We start from the raw sequence: 27,638 nt of genomic DNA, 5'->3' as shown, positions 1-27,638 counted from the left end.
TTAAAGACCTTTACAATGAAAATTATAGTATACTAAAAAGAACAAAATTGAATAATTCTTTAGAAGATCAAAGCATCTCTCACATTCTTGAGTGGGAAGAATTTATATGGTTAAAATAACTATGTTCCAAAACTAATGTACAGATTCAATGCAATTCCTTCAAAATACCAATGGCATTATTCACAGAATAAGAAAAAAATTCCAAAATTCATTTGGAAGAATAAATGACTCAGAATAGCCAAAACAATTCTGAGCAAAAAAGAAATGCTGAAGGCATTGCAATATCCAACTTTGTATTATACTACAGAATTATAGTAACAAAAACAGTGTGGTACTGCTCTAAAAACAGACATAGAGATGAATGTAATAGAAGATATAAATAAACTCACACAGAAATAGTCATCTGATGCTTGACAGAGGCACAAACATACACTGGAGAAAAACATCCCTTTTTATAATAAATGGTGCTGAGAAAACTGGATATATGTATGCAGAAAAATGAACCCCCCCCCCCATGAAAGTCAACTCAACTTGAATCAAAGAGATAGTAATTAGATCAGAAACTCTACAACTGCTAGAAGAAATCTAAATGTCAACAGTAGAACATATAAGCACAAGCAATGATTTTCTCAATAGGATGCCTAAAACTTGGGAAATAATAGCAAAAATTTTTGGTATTCTGACCACGGAAATATAGAGGGAAGCGTTCCTCTGGTGAGCAAACTCCCAGGGGACTGAGGGGGTGACAGGAACCCTCTTCCCACCCTTAGAATGCTCTACAATTTCTCCTAGGTACTAGTAAGATAACTAATACACAGAATGCCTAGCTACTGGAGCAATGTTCTTCATGAGGAAGCTCTCTATTAGAGTCTTAACAGCCTTGACCTGGATCTCAGACACTCAGCTCCTGGGAATAAAGGAACTCCCTTGTTAGACAACCACAATGTATTACTGAGCCTAAACTTGTCCACATAAGAGTAACTTTATACAATGGACTTTCTTGAGAGTTCTAAAAATCTCCTAGTATTGCACATTGCAACTTAGTATGTAACTGAGGAATAAGCTACATAATGTTGCTAAATCTGTAACCTGCCTAGTGATACAATGAACAATATGTACTAATGATGTCAATGATCTAAAATAACCTATGGCTATAAATAAAGCTAGCAGCTCACTTCTGCAGCTTTTGCTTTTGCCTCTGCACCTTCTGTCTCCTTTTATTTTCCTTACAAAAAAACAAAAAACAAACAAACAAACAAATAAAAACAAATGGGAGGCATTAAATTAAGAAGCTTCTGAACTAAAAAGAAAACAATCAAGAGCATGAAGGGAGATCTTATGGAATCAGAGAAAATCCTTTCCAGCTACTCCCCAAGAGGAGATTAATATCTAGTATAAAGAACTCAAAGAATTTAATACCTAAAACACTGATAACCTAAACAATAAGTATGCAAATGAGCTAAACAGATCTTTCTGAAAAGAAATAACAGTAGCCAACAAATATATGAAAAAAAGATGTTGCTTATTTTCAGATGTTAGGGAAACGAAAAGCACACTGGTGACTTACAAGTAAGACAAAAAATTTCCCTTAAAATATATTATGAAATATATTATTTCCTTGTATATCTATTTCAATTTGTTTACCAAAAATTATGTTATGATGTTAAATACGATGTGACTTTTCAATGTAGAAATTAAAAAGGAAATATCCTTTTGGTTCCTACCTAAGCATTCACACAAGGAAAGAGGAAAACTTTTGTATTATTTAAGTCCTATTATGCTCTCTCTTTTTAAAAATCTAGTCTCTTTGGTCCTCATGAACTTGGTTCTGAAACCTAGACATGTAATAATTGACTTACATTTCCTTCTCTCCCAAAGGTGACTGTCTCCCAGAAGGCAAGAGAAATCTCAATGCTGTAATTATTGGAAAAAGTTACACTGTTATAATAAATCCAAAACCCTTAAGAACAACTGTGGCTGATATTTTGGCAGATTATTAGATTCCAGATGATTTAGGAATCTGAACTTCTACTTACATATCCACGACAATCTATTCTCCTTCATTAAAAATATATGAGCACCTAAGAATGCAGGAGAGAAGCTATTCTGATGTTTGATTCTTGAGATTCAGTTTATGTAACTATAGAATATAGATCCTGTTATTATTTCAGTTTTGGCAGAGCATTATTAGAAAATTCACCTTGATTTTCTCCTGAGAAAGACTACGTAAATAATCAACTACTGAAGGAAAGCACCGTTTAAAAAATACAGATGAGAAAAATAGGTGACATTTCTGTATGACAGGAATTGAAATTTAAGATAACTAATATTCATTTGGGGGAAGAGCTTTATTTTATATAAAAACCATCATTTTCCAGTACTTATAGTTGTGACACAGCAATTAATTAACTTTATGTTTACCTTTCTAGAATTAAAAAAGAGGGAAACTTTGGACTCTACTGCTTCATCTTCAACAGATCTGATCAACTACCAAATAACACAAGGTAAAAAATAACTTTTAAAACACTTGAGCTTTTGGCAAATAATTAGCCACAAACTCATTGTTTGTTTGTTGGCTGTTTGGGGAAGAACTCTGTTTTCCAGGTAAAATGTCTTAAGCCATACATTTACAAATGTTTATGATGGTATAACATTCATAGGTGTTATTTATGATATGGATTTATTAAACATTTCTTTGACTCTGCATGCTAATTAGATATACTTTATTTATACAATAAGTATGTATTGATTATTTGCAATTTTCCAGACTCAGAACTTTATGCTGATAGTAACTATACAGTGAACAAATTGATTTTGATATTAAGGAAATTGTTATCGGGTGAGGAATAATGAATATTTAATGGTAATATTAAAGCATGATATTTGAAAGAGTCTCATTAGAATAAACCTTGAAAATTAAAGGAATTTAGCAAAATTAAAAGAAGACAAATTAAATATACTGCTTTTCAAAAAATGATACTTCATAACTACTCAGACTCTCTTTCACTACTAAAGTAAGCCACACCGTCCCAGACCGTAAAGTATGACCTAATTTAAAATCTTGCTTCTTTATGATAAAGTAATCTGCATAACTAACTTTTCTTAGGATTGGTGCATATTTTATTTTTATTTTTTAAAACTGTAGTGAATCGTGATAACACATCATGCCGTTTTTCTCTTTGCCCTATTTTTTTTTCCCTCAGGGAAAATATTACATTGCTCATAAATTTCTTCATTTTCTATAAACCTTAAAAAATTATCTGATTCCTTTAATCAACATAGAATGGTTTAGCCTCAAAAGCCCATTTGCATTTTATTACTGTGCATCAGTATTCATTGTTTTTGAAATTACAATAAAAGAAATCATGAAAGAAAGTATTCATTGAGTACTTTGCTGTATATGGTGTCAAATGATTTGTCTATATACATGATTTTGTATCCACAAGAAAGGTTTGAGAATTTTATTGCTCTTATCTGCCTTTTCTGTTTGAGTACTCTACACAACAAGGAACATTACACAAATGTTCTCTACACAATAAAGAACTCTCTCAAGGTCTCATTCAGGACGTGAGAGAAGCAGAAGTGGAAACTAAATCTGTCCTAACCTAAAACCCATGCTGACCACCACAGTATTTCATTTTTCTTGCTTTCTGCATGCTCAATTATTATTCAGCTTTTAACTACACAGTAAACATTTATTGATATGTCATTGGCCAGGCACAGAATATATCATGATGACAATATGTGGAGAACAAGTTATGTCATATCTTAAGAAACATATTGTTATGTGAGGAATAATTAATATTTAATATGAAAATATGGTGATCATATCTATTATCCTTGGGAGGTATTTTGACCCAGGTTGGAGAATTAGGAAATTTATTTTAAAGATAGGAAAATTTAACATGAAACCACCAGTAGAAGTCAGGAAAAGGAACAGAAACACTTCCTTTTATAAGACAATAGTTTTAAATAAACCATTAAGAATGATAAGGAGAATGAATTCTGGAGACAAGTTTCTTACCCTTGAACTACAGTGCTGACCCAGCAGGTGAATTTCAACAGACTTTATTTCTCTGTACCTTACCTGTAGACATGGCAATATAAAAGTATTCACCTTATATTATTATTGCATGGATTAAACAAGCTATTATGAAAACCTTGAGAAAAGTGTCTGACATATTTAAAATGCCTTATATATGTTTGCTGCCATTACTATTGCCCACACAGAATGATGTATAGTCCTGAGGGGAAAGAAAAAGGTATACCATGTTCTTAATACAAGGAGTTCAAATCTACTTAAGCTGTCTAACCAATTAATGGTAGTTATGAGGATGAATCAGGATACATAAGAATGCAATTAACAATTCCCTCATATTCATATTTTGTTCAGTGTAAATTTCAAAAGTGAGACTTCTGAGGACCTCTCCTTAAAGAACTATGAACTGTGAGCTAAGGGAATGCAAGTTTTTCTTTTAATGAAACACTATTGATGTTTCATCTGGGAGAGAGATTGTCATATTTGTAATTGGTTGTGCACACCTTTTATTTTAGTGAGTATACAAATTTAGTGGGTGTAGAATTCAGTTTCCATGACCTAAAAAATGCGATTGAATATCTTAAATAATTAAAAAATACAGTCACTTTCTTTATATCTGTTAGTACTATGCATCAAACCCACAGGTTTTCCTAAATGTGATTACTAAAGACCCCAATATCTCCAAGTCCAGAGTACATAAAGTGCTTCCTGAATGAAATTCATCAAATTATTGTGCTGTCTTCCTGTTACTGCTCTATGATACTGAAATTATTATCTAAACCAAAGGGGGAAATATGTAGATAGTGGTATTTGCCTATGTGAAAAGTGGTTTGGTAGAATTCCCATTACAGGCACGAAAAAAAATTCTACCACTCTAATAAGGGGAAAAATAGATTAAAAAATCACTACGTTGAATTCTATTTAAGTCACAGTTTGTCTATGAGGATAAAATTAATAATGATTTCAGAATAATCTTGTAAGTCTAAATATTGTACAGATGATTTATAATGCTAAGATCAAAGCTAAGAGTGTATTTATTTACTTTGCTTATGCCTCTCATCAGGTGTCTTCCATGGGTGACAGGGAAACAAGCAATCACTCAGAAATGACTGACTTCATTCTCATAGGCTTCAGGGTGCGCTATGAGCTCCATCTTCTCCTCTTCCTGATATTTCTGCTTGTCTATGTCATGATCCTTCTAGGGAATGTTGGGATGATGGCCATTATCATGACTGAACCCCGGCTGAACACACCAATGTATTTCTTTCTAGGCAACCTGTCTTTTGTTGATCTCTTCTATTCGTCTGTTATTGCACCCAAGGCCATGAGCAACTTCTGGTCTGAAAGCAAGTCCATCTCCTTTGCAGGCTGTGTGGCCCAGTTCTTTCTATTTGCACTTTTCCTTGCGACAGAGGGATTTCTCCTGGCAGCCATGGCTTATGATCGCTTCATTGCCATCTGCAACCCACTCCTCTATTCTGTTCAGATGTCAGCACGTCTCTGCACTCAGTTGGTGGCTGGATCATATTTCTGTGGATGCATAACTTCAGTTCTTCAAACCAGCATGACATTTACTTTATCCTTTTGTGCTTCTCGGGCCATTGACCACTTTTATTGTGATATTCGCCCACTTCAGAGATTATCTTGTTCTGAGCTTTTTGTCCACAGAATGGTCTCTTTTATCTTGTCTATCATCATTATGTTGCCAACCATCATAGTCATTATTGTTTCTTACATGTATATTGTGTCCACAGTTCTAAAGATTCGCTCCACTGAGGGCCGCAAGAAAGCCTTCTCCACTTGTAGCTCCCACCTGGGAGTCGTGAGTGTGCTGTACGGGGCTGTCTTCTTCATGTACCTCACCCCTGACAGGATTCCTGAAATGAGCAAAGTGGCCTCCTTATGTTACTCCCTAGTCACACCTATGTTGAACCCTTTGATTTACTCCCTGAGAAACAAAGATGTCAAAGAGGCTCTTAAAAAACTTCTAGAGAAGAAAAATGCTATTCTATGAATCTTACTTCTGTTCCAACAGTTGTATTGTGGCTATGACACCTCTTGTAACCAGTAATGTTATTCTCCCGATTGTGACAAAAATACTCTTAGTATCTTTTTCCAGGTGATGTATCCTTGCCAAATATTACTTTTTACCCCTCTGAGACATCATTAATCCTGAAAGTCCTGGATATGGGAGATGTTGTGGATGTTAAGGATGAATTTTTAACAAGGAACTCTTTTACTCATCTCCAATATAATTTTATTTCACCAAATCAATGTGTATGCCATAGTGTTGAACAATGTTTCCATACTTTATTATACCATCCAAACAAATCCTGGTTCTCAGAGCTCCATGACTCAGGACTCAAACAGTGAGGAAACTACTTCTCCAGGAGGTGAGAGAAAAGAAAAAACGCTCCACTGATAATCAATATCAAACTGAAAGCCTTGAACACTGGGAAAGTTGGAGCACATCAGATAAGGCCAAGGAACTGAATTGGAGCTGAGTTCAGGAGGGAGTTGGGGCTCGGGGTAAAATACAAGTTCTGAAAAGACCTGTAACTGTTGGAATATTTTGGTATGGGGAAGCCCAGGATTGAAGGGGCAGCCTGTCTGGGGCAGAACCCAGAGCCTATTGGCCCAGTAAACTGGTACATAAAACTCATGGTCTGGCAGCCATGCACAAGGAGCTCAAAGTATAAACATATCTGTGAGAAAGGTTGCGTAAATTTCAACCAGGAGCTTTATATTTGTGAATTCCAGGCAGAAACAAATACAGGAATCCTGCAGATGCCAACTGTGAGCTCTAAATTGAGTCTAGCAAATCCAGATTTTTTTTTGGCATGGAGACCATTTTGCCTAGGAAAAATACAGATCAGAGAGGCCAGAGAAAGCCCATGTTCCCCTTCCCCACTCCGTTGACTTGGCAGTGAGCAGGATCTGCATCAGGGAGAAACCAAATAGGGCAGAGAGACAGAGATTAGTGCTCCAAAAGCAGCTTTGCCTAGGGGTAATACAGATCAGAGTTAATACAGAAAGCCCTCAGCCTCTATCTACCCCTCCAGTTGAACCAGGATCCAGCAGCACACAGAACCAGCAGAAAGCAGAAACTGAATAGGATAGAGTGACTGAGCTCAGTGCTTGAAAACCCCCCTTGGGAAGCAAAAAGCAACCAAAAACCTCCCTCAGTATCCCTGAAAAACAGAACCCTTGAAGGACAGACTCCCTCAGCCCATGGATGGTGCCCTGTGGAGAGTAGTGGGATGCAGCACTAGATGCATGTTGATTTATTAATGCCCCCAAACCTCCTCATAAAACACATCTGAGAAATACAGACCAAATCCCCGCCCCTGCAAGCTTCACTTGCAGTAATACATTGTGCAAATTCCAAACAAAACTCAGTAAATCAGACTGTCAGCATATTCCAGAGCTCTTTACACCATCCCACTGAGAAGGGAAGCTGAGAACAGAAAGGCAGTTGGCACAGAAACTGGGCAAAAAAATAAAAAAACCCTTTCATTGACTATTTTGCTATTTTATTTTGTTAAGATTTGTTTTTGAATGCGTATTGATTAACAAATGATGAACAGTTATGCATTTGTACACATACATATTTGTCTCTGTTGTTCTTTTTAGCTTTTAACATTTCCTTAAGGAAGCTTTTTTCTTTTCTTTTTTGTGCCCTGTATTTTTTCTGGAAGATTAGTTCTTTGATTAGTACATTTTTGGGTTGACTTCCTATTGACCCTTTCATAAGTCAGTTTTCCTTTGTTTCTACTTCTCTCTTTTTCTTGCCAACAGCCAGGCTCTATTGCTCACTCTCTCACTCTTCCTTTATCTCTTTTACTTCTATTGTTAAAATTATTGTTTTTAAAATATTTTTTAAGGTTTTCTCCTCTTAAAACACATACTATGTCACCCCTGAATATGCCCCACTCACCTCTTAAATCTACAAACCTTTTTTCTGCAACCCCATCTCTTTTTCTTTTCCTGTTGAAAAACTATGTTTAACTGGATTCTTGTATGTATTCTTATATCCTCATTTTTTTTCATTTACACCATTTTATTTGAAGGCATTTATTTTTAATGGATGAATATTTCAAATACTAAGATGTTTGATTAGTGCATATAGGTTTTACTTTTTTAAATGTTTATTTCTATTGTGTATATTTTTCTTTTATCTTTCTTTTATTTTTTAAAAAAATTTTCTGTTATTATTTCCTTTTTCTCAATTATTGTTTTCCTTCATCTCTCTTTTTTTTCTCTGCAAAGAGCAAAGCTCTATTGTTCTCTCTTCCATTTTTTGAATTAACCTATATTTTTGTTTCTCCTCATAATTTTCACATCATATGTCACTTCTGTTCTATCTCTGGTCATCACATGAAATTGGAAACCCTATGTAAATTAACTGTTTTTACCATGGGCGATAACTGATCATATTATTTCTGAGTATTGTAACAATCAAGATTGTAGATTTCAGTGCAAGAGCTATTTTGTATAATGCTGTAAATTGTTTGCATCTGTTTCTGTTACTATCTGACTCCCCCTAAACTCTGAGGTATAAGAAATCTTTAGGGACTCTATAATTCCACAAGGTAGAAACTCTACAGTCTTAAGATATCTATTAGATGGTAGACATGCAAACATCATGAAAAAACATGGGAAATCACCTCAAATAAACCAAAATAGGTCAAAAACAGAATCTATCAACAGTAGAGTGAAAGAAAATTTGGAGAAGGAATTTAGAATGTTCATGGTTATACTGATTTGTGAGATAAAGGACAATGTAATGGAGAAAATACAGGTAACAATGATCACTTCAATAAAGAGAGATTTTGAAAACAAACAAACAAACAAACAAATAAATGAAGTCCTGAAAATGAAGAATCAATATATCAAATAAAACATTCATTGGAAAGTATCACCAGCAGACTAGACCACCTGGAAGAAAGCTCAGTCAAAGAAGATAAAATATATGATCTTGAAAATAAAGTTGAGCATGGATAAAATATGTTAAGAGACCTTGAACTGAACCTCCAAGAAGTATGGGATAATACAAAAAGACCAAACGAAAGATTTATCAGGATAGATGAAGGCTCAGAGATACAAACCAAAGGAATACATAATCTTTTCCTTGAAATAATGTCTGAAAATTTCCCAAACATTAAGAATGAAATGGAATGTCAAATACAAGAAACTTACAGAAACCCAAATATACAAAATTACAACAAACCCACACCAAAGCACATTATTATGAAGATGACTAATATACAGAATAATGATAGACTTCCAAAGGCTTCCCATGAAAAAAGTCAAGTAACAGAGAGAAATCAATTTGTATCTTACCTGAACTTTCAACCTAGACCCTTAAATTTAGGAGGTCTTAGAATAATATATTTCTGAAAGAAAATGGAAGCCAAACAAGAATACAATACCCTGCAAAACCAAGCTTCCGATTTGACAATGAAATATAAAATCTTCCATGATAAACATGTTAAAAGAATTCACAAATTGAAAGCCTGCACTACAAAACATACTCATTAAAATATTTCATGAAGAGAAAATGAAAAATAAAAGTGAAAACCAGCCATGGGAGGAACTACACTAAAATAATAGTCAATCAAAAAAGCAATTTCAAATTAAAAACCAGAAAGAATTCCAAATGACAGGGAACAACAACCATTTATCAATAATAATATTGATTGCAAATGATCTAAACTCGTCAATCAAAAGACATAGACTTGAGGACTGGATTAAAAAACTAGAACCAACTCTATACCATCTCCAAGAGATTCACCTCATAGGCAAAGACATCTGCAGGCTGAAGGCAAAAGGGTATGAAAAAACTTACCATTCACATAGATTTCACAAACAAGCAGGGCTTTCTATCCTCATATCTGATAAAGTGGACTTCAAATCAAAATTAATCAGAAGAGACAAATAAGGACACTTCATACTTCTTAAAGGAACTTATACATCAACAAGACATAACAATGTTAAATATTTATGCCCCAAACAATGAAGCATCTACATACATTAAAAAAAAACCCTTCATGATTTCAAGAATCAAATAGATCACAACACAACAATACTGGGTAACTTCAATATACCTCTCTTACCAGTTGATAGATCTTCAAATAAAAAAACTAAATAAAGAAGCCATATAAGAGAGAGAGAGAGAGAGAGAGAGAGAGAGAGAGAGAGAGAGAGAGAAATACCTTGCATTATATCAGATCATAATGGGCTGAAGTTAGGAATCAAAAATAAAATTAAAAAAAAACAGAAGCTCTTCGAACACCTGGAGACTAAGTAATACACTATTGAATGACCAATGAAGAAATCAGAAATGAAATAAAAAAAATACTTAGATGTACATGAGAATAGTGACACAACCCATCAAAACCTTTAGGACACATGAAGGCAGTTCTAAGAGGAAAGTTCAGTGCATTGAGCTCATTCATTAAAAGAACATAAAATCACCTAATAAATAACCTAACTTTACACCCAGAACCCTAGAAAAAGAAGAAAGAACAAGCACCAAAAGCAATAGAAGACAGGAAATATATAAATCAGAGATAAAATTGAAACAACAACAACAACAACAACAAAAAAAAAACAACTCAAGAAATCAGTGAAACAAAAAGTTGGTTAGCTAACAGAGAGAAAACGCAATTACTAAAATTCATGATGACAAATGAAGTATCACCGTGGACTCCACTGAAATACAGATGATAATCAGACACTACTTTGAAAATTTATACTCTAATAAAATGTAAAATCTTGAAGAAATTGACAAATTTCTAGAGATATGACCTACCCAAATTGAGTAAAGGGGACATAGAAAATTTAAATATATCAATTTCAGGCAATGAAACTGAGGATGACATCAGAAATTTACCAACCAAGAAAACTCCCAGGGTGAGATGGATTCCCAGCTGAGTTCTGTAAGATCTTCAAAGAAGAGCTTATACCAATACTCCTCAAATTATTCCATGAAATAGAAAAGGAGGGACCCCTTCCAAACTAATTTTATAAAGCTAGTATCACCTGATATCAAAACCAGAAAAAGAGACATCAAAGAAAGAGAGCTTCAGACCAATATCCCTGATGAACATTGATGCAAAAATTCTCAATAAAATCTTGACAAAATGCATATAAAATATATCAAAGAGATAATGCTTCATTACAGGATGCAAGTTTGATTCAACATACAGAAATCAGTAAAATGTAATAAACCACATCAAAAGACTTAAAGACAAGAATCACATGATTATCTCAATAGATGCAGAAAAATCATTTGATAAAATACAACATTCCTTCATACTCAAAACATTAGGGATAGTAGGAACATACCTCAACATTGTAAAAGCTGTATACACTAAAGTCAAGGCAACATCATTCTAAATGGAAAAAGACTGAAATAATTCCCTTTAAAAACGGAAACAGGCAAGGATGCCCCCTTTCATTGCTCCTATTCAACATAGTCCTCAAAACCCAAGCCAGAGCAATTAGACAAAAAGAAAAGAAATTAAAGGGATTCAAATAGGGATAAAAAAGAGCTCAAACTATCCTTATTTGCTGATGACATGATTCTATATTTAGAAGACCCAAAATCTCTACTAGAAAGCTTCTAGAAGCCAAAAACAAATTCAGCAAAGTAGCAGAATATATAATTAACACTAATAAATCAATTTCATTTCCATACCCTGATGATGTACCAGTTGAAAGAGAAATCACAAAAACTATCCCCTTTACAATAACCTCAAAAAAAAAAAAAAGACATTTGGGAATCAATCTAACAACAGAGGTGAAAAACCTCTCTCTTGAAAATTACAGAACACTAGGGAAGGAAATTGAATTAGATCTCAAAAAAATGGAAAATATCTCTCATGTTCCTGATAGGTAGAATTAATATTATCAAAATGCCATACTTCCAAAAGCACTATACAGATTTTATGCTATTCCTATTAAGATCCCAATGAATTTCTTCATAAAGTTGAAAAAAATATCATAAAGTTCATTTGGAAAAACAAGAGACCCAGTATAACATAATCAAACAATCCTTAGCAAGAAAAATGTTGTAGGAGGCATCACAATACCAGACCTTAACATATTCTACAGAGGTATAGTAACAAAAATGGCTTGGAATTGGCACCAAAACAGACCAAAGGAATGGAACAGAAAATACAGAGACACACTCATATAATTACAGTTATTTCATCCTAGACAAAGACACTATAAACAAAGATAGGCTCTTCAACAAATGGTGCAGGGAAAACTAAAAATCCATATGAATTAGAATGAAATTGAATCCCTCTCTCTCACCCTGTACAAAACTCAACTCTTAGTGGATAAAGGACCTGGGCATTCAACCAGAGACCCTGTGTCTTCTAGAAGAAAAAGTAGGACCAAATCTCCATCATGTTGGCTTCAAAAGTGACTTCCTCAATAAGACTCTAAAAGCACAAGTAACACACCAAGAATCAGTAAACGGAATGATAACAAACTGAAAAGCTTCTTCACAGCAAAGGAAACAGAGGTGTGAATAGAGATTCTACAGAATTGGATAAAATCTTTACCACTGTACCTCAGATAGAGCATTATTCTCCAGGTTATACAAAGAATTCAAAGAACTTAATACAAGAAAAATAAATAACCCAATAAATAAATGGGCAAAGAAACTGAATAAATACTTTACAGAAGTAGAAATATGAATGGTCAAAAATATATAAAAATGTTCAACTTCTCTAGCAATTAGAGAAATGCAAGTTACAACTACACTGAGATTTCATCTCACTGCAGTCAGAACGAGAATTATAAAGAATACAAGTAACAATATATATTGGCAAGGACGTGGGGAGAAAAGTACTCTGATATACTGTTGGTGGGGCTGCAAATTGGTGCAGCCACTATGGAAAGCAGCATGGAGATTCCTTAGAAAATTTGGAATGAAACCACCATTTGACCCAATTATCCCAATCCTTGGTCTATACCCAAGAGAATTTAAAACAGCATACTACAGTGATGCAACCACATCAATGTTTATAGTCACACAACTCACAAGAGCCAAATTATAGAAACAACTTCGGTGTCCTTCAATGAGTGAATGGATAAAAAAATGTGATATATACACAATGAAATATTAGTCATAAAGAAGAATGAAATAATGGCATTTGCCAGCTGTCCACAAAACACACACCTAAGCATGAGGACACACATAGGTTGAATAGAAAAGGTGTTAAAAAGATAATCCATGTAACTTCATGTAAATTATAGCCAAAGAAAACAGGAGTGCCATACTTAATATCAAACAAAATGGATTTTAACTAAAAAAGTGGTATATTCTGTGTGAGGATTAAAAAAGTTCGATTCATCAGGAAGATAAAACCATTATGAATATATGGGTGCTCAACATCTCCATACATAGATATGTGAGGCAAAAATTGCAAAAAGAAAGGAGGAAAAAAAGAACATCACAAAATAGTAAGAGACTTCAATACCTCACTTTTAATAATGAATAAAAATCTAGACACAAGATCACTACTGAGGGCTGGGGTTGTGGCTCAGTGGCAGAGTGCTTGCCTAGCACATATGGGGCACTGGGTTTGACTTGCAGCACCACATAAAAAATAAATAAATAAAGTAAAAAAAAAAAAACTTCTTAAAAAAATCACTAAGGTTTAGAATAACACTCTAGAGCAAATGGACCTACCACAAATTTTCAAAACATTCTACCCAATAACAAAAATCTATACCTCTTTCTAGAGCATGCAAAAAACATTTCCCAGGACAGATTACTCGTTAGGTCACAAATAAGACAATAAATTTCAGAAGATTGAACTAATGCCATGTATATTTTCTGAACAAAAGAAAGGAAAAATTCATAAAAATTGAAAATGAAAATAGTCAACTCTTGAGCAACAAATGCATAGGTTAAAAATAAAAAGGGAAATTAGTATTTGGAGAAAAGCAAAAAAACAAAAAAAAAAAAGCCAAAATTTATGGCATGCTGAAAAAAGAAGCACTGAAAAGAAAGTTTATAGGTAAAATTTATAAAAATGTTTATAGGTTAAAGTCTACACTGCAGTAAGGTGTCTGGCAGGCTGCCTGTTGGCTGCAAGATCACCTGGGAAGATGCCGGGGCAGTGATGGCAGAAGGAGCTCTCAGTTTCAAAAAGTTGATGAATCAGTGGGAGAACCAGGGGCTTGAGTCTCCTGGAGGAATTGCTACACCCCCAGTGTATGGTCAGCTTTTAGATTGGTATTTGCTCCACAATGACACAAATAATTCAAGATGTCTTTGGAAAAGGATACCACCTGCTATCAAATCTGCAAATTCTGAACTTTGTGGAATTTGGTCAGTAGGACAGAGGATCTGGGAGAGAGATTTCCCTGGGAAATATATGACCATCTATGTCCACCACTGGCCTCAGTTAGTCCAGCCAATCATGGAAGCACTTAGAAATGCTACTAGGAGACATGCCTTCCTTGAGGATTTTTGAGGTTGTGAAAGTTACATTAGAAAAAGGATGGCAAGCCGACTCTGTCAGGAGAATGGTTCGCCCAGAAAGCCAGTTGCAGATTCCCTGGATGTTTCCTGTAACAGGTTTATTTGTTTACCAGAGCCTGCCCCAGTTCCACCAATCCTCAATGAACAGCAGTTAGCCAGACAGACTGATTATGTGGCTTTCCTTGAAAATTGATGCACCATTCTGAGTTCAGCGTCCAATTCAAATCTTATACACTGACAAATATAGAAATGTAAAATGTTCATTTTACTGGATGGATTATAAGCACCTCAGAATTCTTACTATATAATTAAATACTATATATATATATATATATATATATATATATATATATAAATACATACATATACATACACACAATGCTATATAGTTGTTAAAAGAATTCTCATGTTGTAATATTTAACAATTTGGTTGGAGCCTATTAGTATTATGCAGTTAGTTTATATTTCTTGGAGATTCATAATAACTCAAGCTCTTCTGCTTTGTATAGAAGAGTATGGAGTTTTCCCGGCACACAGCCCCATCTGCACGACTGTTTGGATAGCCACAGTGATGCTCTTGGACTGCAGTATCGTGCCCAGGACCAGAACCTGAATTCCTGGGATTGTGATTCACCCTCTTTGGAGAAAATGTTTTCTTTTATCCCAACCTATGGAGAATCATTAATAGATACAGAAATATAGCTTAGCAGCAAATAGATCTTTTTCTGAGTAAGCCAGTTTTAGTATTGGTTTTCTTCCAACAGTGTGAGTACCTTAAGTTTTGGCAGTGGAGGGCTTAATGTGAGAATGCGATGTTCCTAAATATTAAGTTTGAACATCTCCTTTCAGAAGAAGGGGAAGATTAAGGGTACAGTGCCTTGTGTGGGGAAGGACGCAATTGTTATAAGTGTTCCAATTTTCCTCCATCCAATTTTTTGCTTATATTTATATTGTGGTTCACGTCAGGCCTTTTGAAGACATGCTAAACAAGTCTTCATTCTTTATATGAGAATCCCCAAATATTTGAAGTTGTTTATTGCATCCTTAGTTCATTTATTCTGCATTTGTTCAATAAATATTTAATTGAATTCTGCAACTGTTTCATCTGAGCTGGTTTCTAGAGTTTTCACTACTTTGGTCTTTCTGTGGACACTTTCTAGTTTGTTTCAAAATAAGAATTTCTTAATTCAATGGAAATGACATCCATAGTGAATCTATGTAGCGAATATTACGTAATTTATGTTTTAATCTATTTTATTGAGTATTTCAGTTTTTTCATCATCCTAGACCCCCACTCCACTTCTTTTTGCTTTTACTTACATATTCCTTCTTTTTTAAGAAGCAAAAAAAATATGTAAGTTCGCCAAAATTCTGAATGTCACAGTGTGTACAGCACTGAATGAGAGGAGCTTTGGCATTGGGTATTAGAAAGTAATTTTCATTACAGATGTTTTATTCATTCTGGGCCAAGGTGAGGTAAAACAGGAAGAATAAAATTTTCAAAAGCAGAGTCTTGATTTATGAAGTATCCAGATGAATGTGCATGAGCATGCTGCAAAGCTGCCTTCTGCTGGGCTTCGATATGCTGCTGTTCTGTATGATCCCGGAAGTCCTTATGAAGAGCAGGTCTGGAGAGTGCAATGCGAGCTTCAGGATGATTTGTTGAAGATTGGTTTCTGCATAAGTAATTTTCATTTCTCTTTGTCCAGTTCTGCCAAGACTGCAACTCTATTTTTGTTTTGAAAATCTTGTCCTGAAGGGTTTGCTGCCATTTTCCTGTTTTCTGCTTCAATTATATTCAGAGGCAATGGATTAGCACTTTACATTTACCCAGGACACCTTGGCACTGGGGAGGCCTCTCTGCAGGTTGCAGCTGTCAAGGTGGAGTGAACTTTGTTTTTAATGGCCGATTGGAACGGACCTGAAAGTTCATTAGTGGGAGTGGGGTTGGTTGATTAAACAATGGTGTAGAGAGTGGAGTGCAGCTCTAAAGGGCTGATGATGGGAACAGCAGAGGATACAATTGAGCAGGAGCCTCAATACTTGGTTATTTACCTAGCCTTGGGTACTTAAGAGAAAGAAGCTCACTAAATAACACTCTCCTTAAAAAAGAAGAGATAATCATCACAGTAAATGAGGAAAGATACAGATAATAAGAAAAAGCAAAGGAACAAACCACCCCAAACAGCCCACAACACTTTAACAACTGATCCCATTGACACCACTTCAGAAGAAATGGCCGAGAAAGAAACAGAAAGTTCATAGTTAAAATGTCTAGTGAACTAAAAAAGATGTAGAAAACAAACTAATAAGAAAATATAAGAAATTAATGATCATTTCAAAAAGAGATAGATATTTTGACAAAGAACCAAATAAAATTCTGGAAATGGAAGACTCAATAAACCAATTTAAAAATTTGATTCAAAGAATCATTATAAATTATACCACATAGAAGAAAGATTTAAGGCCCTGACAAAGTATAAAGTCTTAAAAATAAAGTTAACAATAAAGAAAAAATGTTAAGAGTCTGTTACCAAAATATTCAAGAAAACTGGAATGATATTAATAGCCCAACTGTAATAATTATTGGCATAGACTAAGTCATTGAAATACAAACTAAAGGAATGTAAAACTTTCTTAATAAAATAATGTCAGAAAAATTTCTAAACCTCAGAAACAAGATGGAAATACAAATATAAGAGGTAAACAGAAATCCAAATAGGCAAGATCAAGAAAGATCCATTCAAGGCATAGTATAATTAAAATGGCCAATGTACCTAAGAAGGATAGAATTCTAAAAGCTACAATAGAAAATTGCAGAGCACATTTAGAGGAAAGCCTTTTGAATTTTTACTGATTACTCAGTCCAGATCCTAAAAGCCAGAAGGGCTTGGAATAATATATACCAAACCCAAAAAGGTAATGGGTACAAATAAAGTTGCCATATAACCAGAAAAGCTATACTTCACAACTGAAGAAGAAATTTTAAAAATTCCATAATAATCATAAACTAAAAGAATTTATAACCACTAAGCCAGCATTAAAAATTATTCAATAAAATGTTTCATGCTGAAGAATTAAAGAACTTAAAAATAAACATCATAACTAGTGTATGGATGGATATCACTAGAAGAATAGTCAATTAAAGGAGAATGAAGTCTCAACTAAGTATTAAAAATATAAAAATGACAGGAAATGAAAATCATCTCTAATAACACTAAATGTAATGGTCTAAACTCTCCAATAAACAACATAGATTGGCAGAATAGATTAAAAAATAAGACCCAATGATATGTTGCATAAAAGAGACTCACCTTACAGGCAAAGACATCTGCAGGTTGAAGGTAAAAGGCTAGAAAAAGATATACCATGCAAAGAGAGACCAAAAACAAGTAAGAGTAGTTACTCTCATATCTGATAAAGTAGGCACTAAGTCAAAATTAAGCACAAGAGACAAAGAAGGTCACTTTATTTGTTCAAGGGAATTATCTAGCAAACAAGTATAATAATTATAAATATTTATGCCCAAATATATGTGTACCTGTACACATAAAACAAACTACTCAATATAAAGAATCAAATAGATGCTGATACAATAATATGGGTGATTTCAACACACCTCTCTCATCAATACATAAGTCATCCAGACATATTAAATGAAGACTTTTCAGAACTAAATAAAGCTGTTAATCAGGGCTGGGGTTGTAGCTCAGTGGTAGAGTGCTCATCTAGCATGTGTGAGGCCCTGGGTTTGATCCTTAGCACCATGTAAAAATAAATAAACAAAATAAAGGTATTATGTACAACTAAAAAAATAAATATATTTTTTTAAAAATGCTATTAATCAAATGGACTTAACAGATATCTACAGAATATTTCTTCCATCAATAACTAAAATTCACTTTCTTCTTAGATATACAGGGCACCTTTGTAAACAGACCATATTTTATGACAAAAAGCAAATCTTAAAAATAATAAAGAAAAGGCTGGGTGAAGTGGCCTTGAAAGATGGTTAGGGCATGAGGACTCCATCCTCATGAGTAGGATTAATGCATTATAAAAGAGTCAGTTTAGCCTCCTTTTCTGTCTCTTGCCCTTCTATCTTCTGCCATGGGATGATGCAGTCAATGAGTTCTCACCAGATGATGGCACCTTGATCTTGGACTTAGCCTCCAGAATTGTTAATCAAATAATTTCTGTTTATTATAAATTATCTAGGCTGTAGTAGTCTGTTATGGTAGCAAAAAATGAACTGAGAGACCTGGTTTCCCTAACTATTATGTTGGTATTTTCGTACATACATAGTTGTTCAATATGTTACATCCTAAGAGGGATGAACACAGCAAAATCTTATTCTGACATTATTTTTTTTCTGATAGAATTTTCTCTAGAGCTTCTTTTGATTAAAATGCTTGGTTAATATGGGAAAATATTTGGCTAAAATGGGAAAATAAAGCAGTTTAGGTATTTCAATCAGGGAAATATTTATTAAGGTGAATTGAGTCTTATTATATTAGAAAGGTTGAAGGAACTTTTGCCTGATACTGCTGTAATGACTCCTTACATCATTAATTAATAAGAAGAGGCTACCATTGGAAGTAGGATGTAAGAACACAGCTTAATAGTTATGATCCTGGGGTTAAATAAACATAAGCAAAAAGATAGAATTATTTCCTCATCCACCAAAACAGCTTCTCTAGTATTGGGGATTCAATACTGATTGATCCTGGACAAAAGGCAAAAATCACAGGAAATGTGTGACACATTGAGACAATTCAAACTCCATTTTAATGGCTGGAGAACTGGAAAGGGGAACCTCCAGGGAATGAAAAGTACTGGGGAGATAGTGAAGAAGCGTGTGAAAGAGTGAAGTTGTTTATGATTTTTCAGGCCTTCATTTTGAGCTGTGTGAGCATGGGTATGATAAGAAAAAAAGCATGAAAAATCTGAAGAGAAAGTCAACCACCCTGATCTCAGAAGATTCACTGGTTATGTGGGATACACCTAAGTAGTGTCATAACGCACAGAAAATGGAAATTACGTTGAGACCACTATCTTCAGAAGCTTTTCATAACACATGGTCTAAACTCAGATTAAGTTTCTAGTAAAATAAAAATGTCAATAGCTTCTAGGATGAAAGCAACACTCATAGTCTAAAAATCCTGTAGACATGTTCAGGACATAATCCCAAATTACTTGACATACAGCAAAATTGGAAAATTAGAATTTTCATGGAAAAAGGCAAAGAACAGACAACTGAAAATGTCCACTACAAATTTGGTAAAAGACAAAAGCCAAAACATTCAATAAATTCAACCCAAACCAAACAGGATAATTCTCAGAAACTTATTCTTTGACACATTATAAACTGTGGAAACCAAATGATAAAGAAAAAAATATCTTGAAAGCAGACAAAGCAAAATGTTGGGGCTGGGGTTTTAGCTCAATGACTGAGTACTTTCCTAGCATGCATGAAGCACTGAGTTCGATCCTCAGAATCACATAAAAAATAAATAAAGATATTGTGTCCATCTACAACTAAAAAATATTTTTTAAAAATACAGATATTTGTTCATCTACAACTAAAAAAATGTATCTGTCACCATTAGACTAGTATGACTGAACCATTAAGGGAAGTTCCTCAGGATGAATGAAATGTATACAACCTAGAACTAGTATATACATAAAGGGATGAAAGGAACTGAAAATAGTTCATATGTGGTAAATATAAAACACATTTTTATAATCTAAAAATTTTATTTTAATGTGTATACCCCAACTTTAAACATTATACTGTGTATTTCTAAATGTCTGAAGAAAAAGTTATTGAAATATAGCAAAATCTGGAATGTACATTTTTATATCACATCATTTATCAAATAATTTGTTATTTGGTTACCATTTAACTGGAATTCTTAAGCAAAAAAAAATGGTATATTGCTTGAGTAGACTATGATAGCCAAACTGTCAAAGAAAAAAGAAAACTCTTGAATGATACCAGAGGAAAATGTTAAATATAGATATTAGAGAAAACAATTCTAATAACTGTGGACTTCTCATCAGAAAATATGAAGGGCTGGAGAACATGGAACAACCTTTTAAACATGGGTAGAAAGAAGATCAAACAAAAATGCTCTATCTGGGAAAAGTGCATTTTAGAATTGAAGGCAAAATAAAGAACTTTTATGGAAAGAAAAGCTAAGAGAATGCATTATGCCAAATCTATGCTGTAAGAAATGCTGATGGGTTTTCTTACTTTGGATAAAAGCAAATGTTATCAGAATAAAATAGGATTTCTAAGGATATTTTGAAAAGCACTGAAATTTTTTAAAAATCTGAATAAATTTTTAAAATTCTCTCATTTTTTGGAAATTCTTAAGATTGTTTAATGACCAAATTGTAAAACTGTGTTTTGGAGTTTATAATTTCTCTAGATATACATATTGCAATTGTAGCTTAAAGACAGTGGCAATATGAATAATGCACCTATTAGGTTATAAGGTTTCTAAAGTTAACATGAAATTATATAGTACTAACACAAATAGTGTGAGAGTATATATTTAGTCCTACAGTAACCATCAAAAAACCAATAGAAGCAATTATAGCAAAAATTTAGTTTTATTAAACAGAATTCTAAAAACTAAGAGTATTGAATGTTTCCAAATTGAGATGGTAAGATTTTTTTTTTGGTCATTGATTCATATAAGGAGATGCAGAATGGTTTTAGGATGCCATTACTATGAACTACTTGTATTATTCATTTTTATTTTGCAGCAGAATTTTTAAAAAATCACTCACCAAAAAAATTGTAGAGCATCATGTTATCATATGAATGAATAAATATGATTCATAAAGAATTAAGAAACACTGGATCTGTAAATATTTGAGGAATCTTCCAATAATAAGAATAAGCTATTTATGTTTTATTCAATTATACTGCAACGACCTACCTTCTTGGTCTGTTTGTTCCACTAAAGCTCAGTATTTGTAATAAATTTTTTCATAATCTGCCATCTGCTCACTGTATATTGCTGTAGAACAATATTCTGTTATTACAAAATATTTTATAGTGTTTTAACATGTCTACTACAACAGACAAATTAAACTTATTCTGTTATTAGTAGGGAGCCAATACAACAAGAATATCAAAATTCTATGAAATCACACAATTTGATAGTGGAAAGGCTTGAAAAAATTTATGTCAATTTATTTTTTTCTCGAAATGCTACTTGCATAATCTTTGTGTATTCTGCTGTAGCAGCAAACTATGTTCTTATTCATTTTTAATCCCATATTCTTTATTGGTACATTGTAATTATACATAATGGTGGGATTTATTATTATATATTTATACATGCAAACAATATGACTTGATCAACATGGTTCCCTAACATCTCCCCTTTTCCTCCTGTCATCCCTTCCCCTGGTACCTTTCTTCTACTCTGCTGATCTCCCTTCAATTTTCATGAGCACTTGCTCATTTCCTATTGGCTATGGTTGCTTTTGCACTACAAGTCCAGTTGAGGAGGTAGGAAGTTAGGGTATTTCTTTCTCTTTGACTCTGCCCTTTGGAGTGTTTTCTCTCTCTCTCTCTCTTTTTCATTTGGTGGGCAAACCCTACTGTGATTCTCACAATTATGAGGATTCTAGACTTTTTCAATAACACTTTTGTGTCTTGAATCACAGTTGGTGGTAAGACTGTTTGCTCTTGCTAGCTTCTATGTTACTTTCCCATTTTTTATTTCACTGCTTCTGTTGACTGTTATTTATGATCTCTATTAGTTTTACTGTAATACAGCATGATAGATTTGCAATACATGTATGAAATGAGTCACTAAAAGTAAGGATTATAATCCATCAAGTTTCAATATACTTTGGTGTAAATTTTGAAAATAGAAGAATCAAATTTCTCATCCAATTGTGCTTGCTTTATTATTTTGTTCTAGTAAGGAGGTTAATTCTCATGTTCTCCAGAGAGCCCTTATAACTTTCCAAAGGTCTGATAAGTTTGCTAGTTAATAATTTTCTCTCTCTTTCTTTTCTTCTTTCTGCATTATGGAACAAAATATCTTACTGAGGAGAGAGAACTCTAATCCCCAGTGATTATTTTGTGGAGGGATTGCCCACTACTGTTTTTCCCTCCCCATGAGGGAATTTCTCTCAGGATCCTTTTCATGTTTATTTGTTAGTTTAATCAATGACAAAGTACAGTAAACTTAAACACAATAATAAGAGATAAACCATGATTTTTGCTAGTATTTTTTTATATTAGCAAGTTTGAGTCATGCTCTGAATAGTGAAGAAATGCAATCTGTTGCAGAAAAACTTCCTACTAAACAAAGGTTTGTTTCTTTTCATGTTTTTGTTTGTGAAAATACTTGATTTCACATAAATGTAGTATTTCAAGGTAGAAATAGTATTTCATTCTTGAAAATATGTCATATTTAATTTACTTATTGTACCTACCCTTTCTTTAAATGAGAGACAGAGAAGGGAAGCTTTACATTTCTTAATTTTTTTCATTACTTCTGCCAAAACCAGGATCTTCTTAATGTGAACTATGAATTTAGAGAAAACATGCAGTTCTGTGGTTAATATGCTCTGCCAGAGGTAATTTTAACTTTTCTTCTCTCTTCTAAAATTCATTGGTCAATATTGTTAACGTTTACTTGTTTTCAAGAATGCAGACTATTGGATCTAGATCAAAAGTCCAATCTGCCTTAAAATCATGTCAACTTTACTGAAACCACAGCAATAATGTAGTAAAAATTACAAGATACATTTTATAAGTTTACTATTTAGCCTATTCATTACAATCATGGTTTATATAAGCATACTTAAAAGACATTTTCATAGTATGTAATTTATTGAATTTATTGTCAGTTTCCCTTTCCATTTCATGATAGACTATTGAATAGTAAACTACTATGCTGCTTAATCTTAGTATAACACTAAGTCACTTAAATCTGTTTTTTATATCTCAGTTTATGCATTTGTAAAATTAGAATTAAAATATTTTTCCTTCTCTATCCATCCACTGTATTTTAAGGATATTTTATAGTAACAGTAGTAAATGTCTAAATAAATATAATGGAAGCTTGTTTAAATATACTTTTTTTTCCTTTTGCACTTTTCATTTGTGGAATCTTAGGTTGTCTTCTATGTTCTACATCCACGCGCAAAAGATTGCATTTGTAATTAACTATGTTCTAAAAAGAAAGAAAGAGCTCTGCTCAAGTTTTAAACATTTTCCACTTGTATCCCTATATTCAAAAAGAGTAAAGAAGGAAGAAAGTTAAAGACAAGGAAGGAAAGAGAGAAGAGGGGAAGGGAAAGAGGAAAGAAAATGAAAGTAAGATTTTCTTGTGTTTAGGAAATACAGGTAAAACCCACAGTTTTTAGCAGTGTTGTACCACTAAGATTTTTGTCACCATTATTTGCAGATCTATATATTTGGAAAGGTTTACCAATCAAATTAAACTCTTCACTAAGACTACTTTCAATAGTGATATAATTTTTATGTTCATTGGTGTTTTATGAAATTTTGGGAACAATATGATAAAGCAACTTTTCTTCCAGGCATTACCATTTGATCACTCGTTTCTTTCAATTTAACATCCCTTCAGTTCTGTTCATATCTCAGTTTTGAAGAATGAGCTGAGTAGGAACTCCTCAGAGGTGACTGAATTCATTCTGTTGGGATTCAAAACTCCTCCAGAGCTACAGATCCTCTTATTCCTCGTGTTCTTGGTGATCTATGTGGCCATCGTGGTGGGAAATGTCAGCATGATAGCGGTCATTAAGATGGACTCCAGACTTCAAACGCCCATGTATTTCTTTCTTAGAAACCTGTCCTATTTAGATGTCTGTTATTCCACAGTCATCGCTCCCAAAACTTTAGCGAACATCTTGACCAATGAGAAGAAAATTTCATACAATAGCTGCGCAGCCCAATTTTTCTTTTTTGCCTTGTTTGTCACAACTGAAGGTTTCCTTCTGGCTGTGATGGCATTTGACCGCTTCTCAGCCATTTGCTCCCCTCTCCTTTACCCGGTGCACATGTCACAGAAAGTCTGTGTTCAGTTGGTAACGGGATCCTACATCTGCGGATGCATCAACTCTATGATACAAACAGGTTTCACTTTCAGTTTGCGTTTCTGTCAAGAGAACAGACTGGACCACTTCTTCTGTGATGTCCCAGCCCTGATCAAGATCTCATGCGTTGACACCTTTGTGAATCAGATTGTGCTGTTCGTGCTCTCTGCTGTCATCATCATCACCACCACCACCATCATCCTGGTTTCCTATGGGTACATCCTCTCCACTGTCCTCAAGATCCCCTCCACCCAGGGCAGGAGTAAGACCTTCTCCACCTGTGGCTCCCATATTGCAGTGGTGAGTTTATTCTATGGATCTGTGTTCTTCATGTACGCCCAGCCTGGGGCCATCTCCTCACCACAGCAAAACAAGATTGTAGCTGTATTCTACACTCTTATAATACCAATGCTAAACCCTCTAATATACAGTCTGAGAAACAGAGATGTGAAAGATGCTATGAAAAGAATATTATGTGGGACATGGTCTTCTCTGTGATATTTGGGAAACCGTTGTATATTGGACAAAAGTTGTTTTCCAGTGATTCTAGTTACTCTAGGTTTTGTAAAATGGCAATTTGTCAAAGGCATTTTTATACAGAAACAAATGCCATTTTCTAAGTTTGATAAAATAATATTTCTAATAATATAGGTGCATGACATTATTTTATTTACCTCAATTACATAAAAGCATTTACATTCTAATTTTTTGATGGGCTAATATATTTTCATTTTAATTTTACTTTAAGAAGTAAATATTAGAGTTGTCACTATATAAACATTAACATAATAGTCAATCTCTGTGTGTTATTCTTTCTCTTTTTTACAAGATGAAGCACATTGTGTTGATGGCAAATGGAAAATTAAAGACATTATGTAGGATATTTTTGAATTAAAGGGTTAATATTTCTCAAAAATTCAGAATTCATTCAAAAATACATTCCAGGGACTCTCATCCAGAGAGTAACCATGCCTCTAAAAAAGTGACCCTTGAAGCTATCATTCAGGAAGCCTTTCTTCACATAGAAATTGTGACAATAACATTCTGCTAGGTTTTATTTTCCTCTAATATAAATTATTGCATCATATAATAATGAAAGCTGATACATGAAGAAGACATATACCATAGATTTTTTATTTTATTTTTTAATTTTTGGGTACCAGGAATTGAATTCAGAGTCACTAGGCCACTGATCCACATCCCCAGCCCTGTTTTGTATTTTATTTAGAGATAAGGTCTCACTGAGTTGCTTAGCACCTCGCTTTTGCTGAGGATGGCCTTGAACTTTTGATCCTCCTGCCTTAGACCCTGGGATTACAGGTGTGTGCCATGGTGCCTGGCCCATAGATTGTATTTATTACCATTTTTGAATGAGGAAATTTGCCGCAGGCCAGCTGCAGCAAAATAAGGGGGGGGGTGGGGTGGTGACGAATAACTTGTGTATGTTGATGCAGCAGGAATAGGAGCCGTTTATTGTAGGACAACAGAGCTATTTATACATTTTGCACAGCTTATCTTAATTAGCATAAACTAGATACATCAGTCAACCAATAAGGAATCTCCACACTTAATGGCTCACTTTTGTTACTTTTGAAACCACGCCCTCTGACATTTTGCCAGGCACCATCCAGACTTGTTTACGAACTCTAATATTTTTCTGGCAAAATACCAGGTGTTATTTTTGACTTATTTAAAGACCTTAACAGAAATTGAGGTCTCAGGAGCTTACGAAGCTTGGTGGGGTTAAACTCAACACCAGTAAGGTGCCAGAATTTTTATTATCCAAATTTATTATGCACATTACAATGCCTATTGAATAGTGTAAAATTGCAATTGTATATTCTAGCAACAGTCATTCTTGAATGGAGATGTAGGGTCAGTCTTGAAACATAACAAATTTGATCCTTTTTCTGTCATTTTTGGTATAAATATTCTGTTTATATTTTCTTTGTAACATTTTAAATAATTTTGGTATGGAGCATTATAACACTTGTATGTAATTTTACTTATTGGCCTGGCAATATTTATTACATATACCTATCCCATCAAAATCAGAACTTTTAACATTATTAAAGTTTTCATATATTATATGTTTTAATTAATAGAAAAAGTTTTTTATTACATGATCTAGATAGAGACACTAACTCAAGTTTCCCCCCCCATCATTAGATAGTTTTTCTAAAACAAAGAGAAGAAAAGATTTTTGCCGAACTCTTTCTGCTTTTATTTATTATTTCTTTAAAGGTGTATGAACACTAAATAATAATCAAGGCACTAACTTGAGTCAGGTGTATGGGTGGAGTAAGTCACTTGCTTGAAAAATATACTCTGGGTGGCATGTCACTGTTCTGATGGAAAATTTGTTTTTTAAATTTCTTTTCTTCTAAATGTAAATGTGGGTTATAACCAATCCCATTGTGGCAGGATTTAAAAATTCTTCTTAATTGGTATGAATGATTGGATTTAGGCAAAAGAGGAAATCTTGGACTCCAAAGACTTCATGAGTTCCCTAAATACTCTAGTTCAACTTGACACTTAACTCCAGCTAATTAAAATGAAGTGATATCATATATTCAATTTTTATTGTTATCTCATGGAAATACATATCAAAAACATTTCATAATAGGATGGACTGTCAGGCTAAAGCAGCATCAAGATTATTGGTCTTCTTTGTAAATAGGGCCTAAGTAATAACAAAATTTCTAATATATCCTAATTGTACTTTTTTCAGTTTATAAAATTTATTGTTGTGATAATATAGTCTATTTTTGTACAAAATAGATCCCAGTTTGAGTTGCTTGTGTTATTAATTTGCTTGTATTATATATATATAAAATATGTATATAATGTATAATATATGTATAATATATATATATAATATGTGTATGTATTTATATATAGTATGTATACATATATATGTATTTTAAATTGACAAATAATAATAGTATATATTTATAGTGTACAGTATGATAATATGATAATATGTAAATGGTCAAG

The 27,638-nt window shown here is 33.6% G+C and overlaps 1 protein-coding gene and 3 pseudogenes across 1 annotated transcript; 3 read left to right on the top strand and 1 right to left on the bottom strand.

Annotated features, from left to right (window-relative positions):
• Nucleotides 1–5,046: 5,046 nt before the first annotated feature.
• LOC144255160 (olfactory receptor 9K2-like) lies at nt 5,047–6,225 on the top strand (annotated as a pseudogene).
• A 7,959-nt stretch (nt 6,226–14,184) lies between these two features.
• On the top strand, nt 14,185–14,739 carry LOC144255157 (COP9 signalosome complex subunit 8-like; annotated as a pseudogene).
• A 1,263-nt stretch (nt 14,740–16,002) lies between these two features.
• On the bottom strand, nt 16,003–16,318 carry LOC144255179 (SOSS complex subunit C pseudogene; annotated as a pseudogene).
• Nucleotides 16,319–22,039: 5,721 nt separating this feature from the next.
• LOC113181102 (olfactory receptor OR9H1-like) lies at nt 22,040–25,139 on the top strand. The gene is made up of 2 exons (XM_077799057.1): nt 22,040–22,074; nt 24,173–25,139. Exons 1-2 carry the CDS (start codon nt 22,040–22,042, stop codon nt 25,137–25,139), a joined length of 1,002 nt encoding a protein of 333 aa, XP_077655183.1.
• The last annotated feature ends 2,499 nt before the right edge of the window (nt 25,140–27,638 follow it).

The sequence above is a fragment of the Urocitellus parryii genome, chromosome 5 (genome assembly GCF_045843805.1).
Source record: "Urocitellus parryii isolate mUroPar1 chromosome 5, mUroPar1.hap1, whole genome shotgun sequence".
Taxonomy (NCBI): domain Eukaryota; kingdom Metazoa; phylum Chordata; class Mammalia; order Rodentia; family Sciuridae; genus Urocitellus; species Urocitellus parryii.
This window is presented reverse-complemented; position numbering and strand designations above follow the sequence as displayed.